The 9,409-nt window shown below is 48.2% G+C and overlaps 1 protein-coding gene across 1 annotated transcript; it reads right to left on the reverse strand.

Moving 5' to 3' along the window:
* Positions 1-6,820: 6,820 nt before the first annotated feature.
* On the reverse strand, positions 6,821-9,197 carry LOC127319567 (zinc transporter 5). Its single transcript, XM_051349536.2, has 3 exons — positions 8,235-9,197; positions 7,976-8,125; positions 6,821-7,346 (listed from the first exon to the last, which is right to left on the reverse strand). Exons 1-3 carry the CDS (start codon positions 8,823-8,825, stop codon positions 7,041-7,043), a joined length of 1,047 nt encoding a protein of 348 aa, XP_051205496.1. The 5' UTR covers positions 8,826-9,197; the 3' UTR covers positions 6,821-7,040.
* Between the last annotated feature and the right edge of the window lie 212 nt (positions 9,198-9,409).

Below are 9,409 nucleotides of genomic sequence, written 5' to 3' on the forward strand. Positions count from 1 at the left end.
GGCAGATTCAGCTCGGGGGGCATCTAATCAGATGAACAGGTGCAGATGAACCTGTGTGCAGAAACATTGGGGGCTGATAGAAAAAACCAGCCAGTAAAAAAAAATTTTTTTACAGCCGATGCAAGGGCATCGACTTTAGAACTAAGAAACGCAGCCGATGCGCAGCCATCGACTTTAGTGCAATTATACGAGGTTTACCGGATCTCCACCAAATCCAGTTCAGCTGTGGGACCCTCTGCTTCTTCGCGGGAGTAAAACAATGAGAACTTCTTCAGCTGCTTTGAGCCGATCCGGGTTCCTGAACCTTCTTGTCGAGGATTTCAGCAGTGTTGACAGAAGGGGTATATCGGCTTTCTAAGGAAGAAAGGTGATCGGCTTTGGTGCATCCTCTCTGACATTCTCGCCTCGAGTGAGGCTCGGGGGGCAGCAGGCCTGGTGGATGCTCTGTTCAGGAGCCGATTGGGGTACCATCGGCTGATCTTTCGTCACAACCTTCTTCACAAAATGATGAGTGTTTAAAGAAGACCATTAGGTTTGGTTGGAAGAATTCAAAGGCTTCCCTGAAGATTCTACATTATCCACCAGATTTCAAAATCATCAGTTGAAGAATGGAAGGGTGAATTTTAAAGGACCGATGCGTTGCTATCGGCTCATTACGCATTGGCAAAGGGGACAAATCGGCAAGATCAGTATGAGAGGAAATCGGCTAAATTAAGCTCAAAGGAAATCGGCAAAATTAAATTGGGAAAAGTTCTTCATTGATAGGCGAGATTTCTTACATAAAGAGCTGATTACTCTCAAAAGGAAGTACTAGGGGATACATTGCCCCATCTACTGCTACTGGTCCTATACTAAAGGTCCTATCTACGGGCTGTCGCTGCCCTCGTCGTCGCCATCGTCGCCGCTGTCGGCGCTGCTCCCGGCGGGCTCGTCGTCGCTCCAATGGCCGCCGACCGGGCCCTCATTGTCCTCGTCTTCTTCGACAGCGTCATCGTCGTCGCTGTCGAAGTCGCTGAGGTTCCCCGGCCAGGGGCAGAACCGCTTGGCCGGCGGCTCGTCGGAGGAGGTGTCGTCCTCCTCCTCCTCCTCTTCTTCCTCCTCCTCCTCGGGAGAGGTGAAGTCACAGGAGAAGCGATCGTCGTCGCTCTCCTCCTCCGTTTCCCCGTCGGCGAGGAAGCGGAGGTCGCTTTCCCCGTCGGTCAGGGACTTGTCATCCTCCGACCAGATGGAGAAGTCATGGCTAGGCTCCTCCCCGGCCTCAATGGCGCGGCGGGTATTGGCTGCGTGGACCTCCGCCGGGTTCGGCTCCGGCGTCGGCTCGCGAGAGGAAGAGGACTGGGTGGAAAGATCCGATGAAGTAGAGGAGGAAGAAGACATGGTGGCGCAGGAGGGCTTTTGGAGTGCTAATGCGAAGAAGATGCGGAAATAAACTGTGCGGAGCGGTTAAATAAAAGGGGATATAGTGGAAATTCAATGCCACAGCAGTTTCCGAGGAAGTGGTGCCTAAAAGAAAAAAAAACTGCCAGGTCACGCGGAGAAGTTGAGAAGGCAAGGCATCATGATGACGGATACTGCAACGGTTCTGCCACGACATGACCCAACGAAGGAAAAGCAGGGTGATTTTGGAATTACCAATTCCAAAACCAGGGGGGCATGTGTTATCACCAGAATTTGACCGAGTCAGAGGTGGGCCACGATCAAGATGGATTTGAAGGATATACATGGAAGAATAACGTGAATCGGCCTTACATGCAAAGTTTGGGCTAGTTGGCCCGTGTATCTGTAACATAGTAGGATACGTGTCGTTTAGGTAGAGTTTGTCTCGTGCATGGTGGGGATTATTCCCACGTTAGAAAGTCCCCTGGACTATAAATATGTATCTAGGGTTTATGAAATAAACAACAACCAACGTTCAACCAACAAATCAATCTCGGCGCATCGCCAACTCCTTCGTCTCGAGGGTTTCTACCGGTAAGCATCATGCTGCCTAGATCGCATCTTGCGATCTAGGCAGCATAAGCTTCATGTTGTTCATGCGTTGCTCGTACTGAAGCCTTTTTGATGGCGAGCAACGTAGTTATCATAGATGTGTTAGGGTTAGCATTGTTCTTCGTATCATATGCTGTCGTAGTGCAACCCTTGCATATCTAGCCGCCCTCACACCTATCTTAGGTGTGGGGGCGGCACCCCGCTTGATCATTATTTAGTAGATCCGATCCGTTACGGTTGCTCCTTGCTCTTCAAGGATTAGTTTAATATCTGCAATAGTTAGGCCTTACAAAGGGTTGGAGGATCCAGCGGCACGTAGGGTGTCGTTTGCTAGTCCTAGACAGGATGTTCCGGGGATCAACCTCGTGTTGGTTTTTAGGCCTTGTCTAGGATCGGCTTACGATCACCGTGCGTGGCCGCGAGGCCCAATCGTGAGTAGGATGATCCGATTATGCGGTGAAAACCCTAAATCGTCGTAGATCGCATTAGCTTTATCTTGATCAAGTAGGACCACCATATATTCGTGCACCTCGTACGAATCATGGGTGGATCGGCTCCTTGAGCCGATTCACAGGATAACCTGAGAGCCGATCGAGGCTCGTATTTAATGTTTACGTGTATGCCATGCAGGAAACTAAGCGAGGCATCTCCATCACCTTCCTGACCAGGTATAGGTCAGGTGGCACGCCCTTGCATCAACATCGGACGTGTGTACCAGAGGATTTGCGGGCCGTCGCTCGGAGGGACCAGGGCCAGCCACAGCCCTAAGTTGTTCCCGGCTCTACTGTGTTGCCCGTCGCTGCCCGCCGGTGGGTTTTGACCGCAACACATCCCCAAGCTTAGACGCTTGAGTCTTCTTAGAATATGCAGGGGTGAACCACCGGGGCATCCCCAAGCTTAGAGCTTTCACTCTCCTTGATCATGTTGCATCATACTCCTCTCTTGACCCTTGAAAACTTCCTCCACACCAAACTCGAAACAACTCATTAGAGGGTTAGTGCACAATAAAAATTAACATATTCAGAGGTGACACAATCATTCTTAACACTTCTGGACATTGCATAAAGCTACTGGACATTAATGGATCAAAGAAATTCATCCAACATAGCAAAAGAGGCAATGCGAAATAAAAGGTAGAATCTGTCAAAACAGAACAGTTCGTATTGACGAATTTTAAAATGGCACCAGACTTGCTCAAATGAAAATGCTCAAATTGATTGAAAGTTGCGTACATATCTGAGGATCATGCACGTAAATTGGCTTAATTTTCTGAGCTACCTACAGGTAGGTAGACCCAGATTCGTGACAGCAAAGAAATCTGGAACTGCGCAGTAATCCAAATCTAGTACTTACTTTTCTATCAACGACTTTACTTGGCACAACAAAACACTAAACTAAGATAAGGAGAGGTTGCTACAGTAGTAAACAACTTCCAAGACACAAAATAAAAACAAAGTACTATAGGTAAAAACATGGGTTGTCTCCCATAAGCGCTTTTCTTTAACGCCTTTCAGCTAGGCGCAGAAAGTGTGTATCAAGTATCATCAAGAGACGAAATATCAACATCATAATTTGTTCTCATAATTGAATCAAAAGGTAACTTCATTCTCTTTCTAGGGAAGTGTTCCATACCTTTCTTGAGAGGAAATTGATATTTAATATTACCTTCCTTCATATCAATGATAGCACCAACAGTTCGAAGAAAAGGTCTTCCCAATATAATGGGACAAGATGCATTGCATTCAATATCCAAGACAACAAAATCAATGGGGACAAGGTTATTGTTAATGGTAATGTGAACATTATCAACTTTCCCCAAAGGTTTCTTTGTAGAATGATCAGCAAGATTAACATCCAAATAACAATTTTTCAGCGGTGGCAAGTTCTACCAAGTGTCTATCTTCAAAATCTTCGACCGTACTAATATGAGTGAAATTTTTTTCTATATTGTCTTTCCCAAGAATAGACCCTCGGCCTACCGGTACATCTTTAAGAACAAACTTAGGAGGAAACATGATGAAATAAGTAAAGTAAATGCAAGTAACTAATTTTTTTGTGTTTTTGATATAGAGTGCAAGATAACAAATAAAGTAAAACTAGCAACTAATTTTTTTGTATTTTGATTTAGTGCAGCAAACAAAGTAGTAAATAAAACTAAGCAAGACAAAAACAAAGTAAAGAGATTGAGAAGTGGAGACTCCCCTTGCAGCGTGTCTTGATCTCCCCGGCAACGGCGCCAGAAAAAGCTGCTTGATACGCGTTCAACACGCGTCCGTTGGGAACCCCAAGAGGAAGGTGTGATGCTTACAGCGGCAAGTTTCCCTCAGTATGAAACCAAGGTTATCGAACCAGTAGGAGCTAAGAAGCACGTTGAAGGTTGATGGCGGCGGGATGTAGTGCGGCGCAACACCAGGGATTCCGGCGCCAACGTGGAACCTGCACAACACAACCAAAGTACTTTGCCCCAACGAAACAGTGAGGTTGTCAATCTCACCGGCTTGCTGTAACAAAGGATTAACCGTATTGTGTGGAAGATGATTGTTTGCAGAAACAAAGAGAACAAGATTGCAGAGATTGTATTTCAAGAAAGAGAATTGGACCGGGGTCCACAGTTCACTAGAGGTGTCTCTCCCATAAGATAAACAGCATGTTGGGTGAACAAATTACAGTTGGGCAATTGACAAATAAAGAGGGCATGACCATGCACATACATATCATGATGAGTATAGTGAGATTTAATTGGGCATTACGACAAAGTACATAGACCGCCATCCAACTGCATCTATGCCTAAAAAGTCCACCTTCAGGTTATCATCCGAACCCCTCCGCATTAAGTTGCTAACAACAGACAATTGCATTAAGTATTGCGCGTAATGTAATTAGTGACTACATCCTTGAACATAGCACCAATGTTTTATCCCTAGTGGCAACAGCACATCCATAACCTTAGAGGTTCTTGTCACCCATCCAGATTCACGGAGACATGAACCCACTATCGAGCATAAATACTCCCTCTTGGAGTTACTAGCATCAACTTGGCCAGAGCATCTACTAATAACGGAGAGCATGCAAGATCATAAACAACACATAGATATAACTTTGATAATCAACATAACAAGTATTCTCTATTCATCGGATCCCAACAAACGCAACATATAGAATTACAGATAGATGATCTTGATCATGTTAGGCAGCTCACAAGATCCGACAATGATAGCACAATGGGGAGAAGACAACCATCTAGCTACTGCTATGGACCCATAGTCCAGGGGTAGACTACTCACACATCACACCGGAGGCGACCATGGCGGCGTAGAGTCCTCCGGGAGATGATTCCCCTCTCCGGCAGGGTGCCGGAGGCGATCTCCTGGATCCCCCGAGATGGGATCGGCGGCGGCGGCGTCTCTGGAAGGTTTTCCGTATCGTGGCTCTCGGTACTGGGGGTTTCGCGACGGAGGCTATTTGTAGGCGGAAGGGCAGGTCAAGAGGCGGCACGGGGGTCCCACACCACAGGGCCGCGCGGCCAAGGGGGGGCCGCGCCGCCCTAGGGTGTGGCCCCCTCGTGGCCCCTCTTCGTCTCTTCTTCGGACTTCTGGAAGCTTCGTGGCAAAATAGGACCCTGGGCGTTGATTTCGTCCAATTCCGAGAATATTTCGTTACTAGGATTTCTGAAACCAAAAACAGCAGAAAACAACAACTGGCACTTCGGCATCTTGTTAATAGGTTAGTTCTAGAAAATGCACGAATATGACATAAAGTGTGCATAAAACATGTAGATAACATCAATAATGTGGCATGGAACATAAGAAATTATCGATACGTCGGAGACGTATCACCCCGCACGCTTAGCGAAGCTCCGCCGGGATTCTCCACCGCCACCGACACCACGCCGTCGTGCTGTCGGATTCAAGAGGAGCTACTACTTCCGCTGCCCGCTGGAACGGGGAGGTGGACGTCGTCTTCATCAACAGCCGAACGTGTGACCGAGTACGGAGGTGATGTCCGTTCGTGGCGCCGTGATCAAGATCTTCTACGCGCTTTTGCAAGCGGCAAGTGAACGTCTACCGCAACAACAAGAGCCTCATCTTGTAGGCTTTGGAATCTCTTCAAGGGTGAGACTCGATAATCCCCTCGTTGCTACCGTCTTCTAGATTGCATCTTGGCTTGGATTTCGTGTTCGCGGTAGGAAATTTTTTGTTTTCTATGCAACGTTATCCTACATTGATGACGTACGGACTCGAATATAATAGTAAAGATATTTATCCTCTACGTGATTTGTGATTACATTCAAATGTACTCACTGACATAGTAGTCTCTAACTATTTACTTGATCAGATTCGGAGGAGTACGACAAATGAGGAGGATTTTGACGGCGTTTATGTGAGCTACGAATTCTCCCAATCAGTTTCCTATAGGGTTTTGTTATGACTTGGGCCCTGCAAATGCCATTTTCATATGTTTCATGGCTATGCTTTTGAAACTTTGCCCTTCATGGCATTTTATGCAAGACTTGGGGTAAGTCTCAAAATAAAGTACTATAATTGATCGGTCTCCCTAAAAAAGTACTATAATTAATGGTATAATTTGGTATCAGTTCGGTTATACTTCACAACACACTGATATGGGATCGGGATTTATGAATGCGCAGCGGATTTTTGGGACTACTAAGTCCTGGATGGCTGGATAGATCGATCAAAGGTTTTATAGAATAATTTCATATGAACCACATGTGTGCCACTTTGGTTCAACTAATATTCCATTGGGTAGAGTGTGACAACACACAGCATTTAGCACAAAAGTACACATATCCACAAGTTTACTCACATCAATATTATTTTAATCTACTTCAAATTCTATTAACTTGTATGCATCTCATATGAAACTGCTCTGACATGTACCGGATATGGTAAAGCAATAGTCCCCCTTTGCTCTTTGTGATCCTCAACAGTAGCACTCTAGTGTACACACTCTGTTGCATTGCAGCCTAACAAAAACGGCTAGTGATTTGCCTACCGATGGAGCCCTGCTACCTAAACAATCTGACGCACGGTTCAAGCCCAGATGGCGAGCAGCGACATGAGGCCAGCCCCGAGCAGCAGCGAGACGTTGAGGCCAAGCTGCAGGCGTGCTCTGCTCTGCACCCTGGGCTTAGTGAAGTCCTCGGCGAGGATGTCGACGAGCGCCATGTAAACCAGTATCCCCGCCGCGGCGGCCTCGAGGAGCCCCTGCACCACCAGCGCCGTCGGGCTGGTCTCATTGTAGACGGATGATATCGCGATGCCGACGCCGATCCCCACCGGGGTGGTGAGGGAGAAGAGGAGCGCCATTGCCACCACGGACTTGAGCCGAAACTTGGCCTGACGCAAGTAAAAGTAAAGAGGTTATTCGAAGCGTTGAACTGCATTCAGCATCGATCCAGATATAAGATTGCATCTAGAAAAAAAGTGAATTCCACTTTTTACCCTCTAGTTATGTATTTGTGACAATAATTACCTGGTCGAGTGAAAATTCGTACAGAATACCATTTTAAAAGCTTTGAACCCTTGTTTTTTGATGTGAGTCCACTGGGCAAGGTGTTAGGTGATGATCGGGATCCAAAAATATCAAGACGATAGTGATGCATGGAACATATGGATTAAAGAAGTTTGAACATAATCGTCCTTGAGATCCTCCGATATTTGCATATTTTTATCTCTCCACATCGACATATCATGTCTTTCCTATCGAACAATTACAAGTAAAATATTAAATTAAGGTAAAACCATGTTTAAAGTCTATTAAATGTGATATTTTTGTTGAAGCTCCACTAAATGGAGTAATATGTGTCACAAGTCACAATTGCACAAACTACAAGGTAAAAAGTGGAATTCACTCCGAAATAAAAAGAAAACAGAGTTGATGTGTCTGACGGGTAGTGGCCTCAATTCAACGGATCGGGATCAACACGTACGTCAGTACGTGGACAGGCTTATGGTGGTGTGCTCACCTGAACAATGCAGCCGCCGAGCCCGATGCCCTCGAAGAGCTGGTGGAACGTCAACGCCGGGACAAGCGGCCGCACCGTGCTCGGGAAGTCGGAGGCGCCAAGCGACATCCCGATGATCAGCGAGTGCACCACCACACCCAGCTCCAGCACCTTCACAGCAAGACCACAGATCAATTAAGACGATCAAACCCAACAAGGTAGTCTCTGAAAAAACGATCTGGTTCTTCAACGGCGCAACACTGATCGAGAGAGATCCTACCTGGGAGATGACGCGGTGGCGCATGAGCTCGTCGTCGTCTGGCGGGGCGATGAGCACGGACATCCCGTGCGCGTGGCCGTGGTGATCGTCTGATGAGGTCTCCAGGTCCCCTGGCGTCGGCTCGTCGGTGACGGCAGCGGCCCTCTTGGCGTTGGTCCGGTGGAAGTACCCCGTGGCGACGGTGTCGACGATGAGCGTGGCGATCGCGGCGAGCATGGCGACCAGGCCGGCGAACGGGAAGCGCTTCCATGGCCCGCGCACGAGGCACGGGGAGCCCAGCGCGTCGAAGGCGGCAGGTAGGATGTGCACGAGCCCCGTGGCGAGGATGACGCCGCCGGCGAAGGCCTTGAGGGCGAGGAAGAGGTCCGTGTCCGGCCGGAGCGCCGGGAACCTGCGGCCCAGGGACGGCACGCCCGCCCCGATCGCGCTGCCGACGAGGATGCAGGCGACGGCGATGATCTTGAGCCGCAGCGCCTGCGCCTTGTCGCGGCCCACGTCGTCGGCCGCGCAGTGGTCGTCGCGGTCGGTGACGGCGAGCGCCGGAAGGACGGTGGCCAGGAGGCAGAGCACGGCGAGCACGCGCGAGGCCATCTGCTGCCCGGAGGCTGCCGGAGCTGTAAGCTATGTGGAGTGCGACAGAGGCTGGCACGACATGCGTTTCTTTGCTCACCTGGAAGGATCGACGCTGGCAGTGGCAGGGGTTCACTTGGTAGCATTTGAGCTTCGTAGTGCGGCAACCAACTTGCTGGCCGTCAACGGCGGTTCCCAGATGACTTCACTGTATCCAGCATCCTTCGATGCGAACGAAAGCATTAATGCCTTGGACGTTTGCTAGCCCGCTCGGCTAAATTGATGCGGGCGGTAAGAGCGGAGCTAGCTACCCCCTCCCATCTACATTACATGTGGCACATTTAGTAACTTTTGACTAATTTTAGGAAATGTTTGACCCAAATCTGCAACAAGTAATGTACGGAGTAAATGGAATTTTTTTTTTTTGAAATCATAAAATATATATATAAGCAAGCAAGCCGCCTCATTAAAAACCTTCCAGTCCCCTTCGGTACCCTGGTAAGGAAAAGAGTGCGTAAAAAACTTGCTGCTCCAGATCAAAGTATGGCTACATCATTAGCTATTACATGAACAAGAAAATCAGGGGGTTCCTCATGCCACACTAC

This window comes from Lolium perenne, chromosome 1, assembly GCF_019359855.2.
Source record: "Lolium perenne isolate Kyuss_39 chromosome 1, Kyuss_2.0, whole genome shotgun sequence".
Taxonomy (NCBI): Eukaryota; Viridiplantae; Streptophyta; class Magnoliopsida; order Poales; family Poaceae; genus Lolium; species Lolium perenne.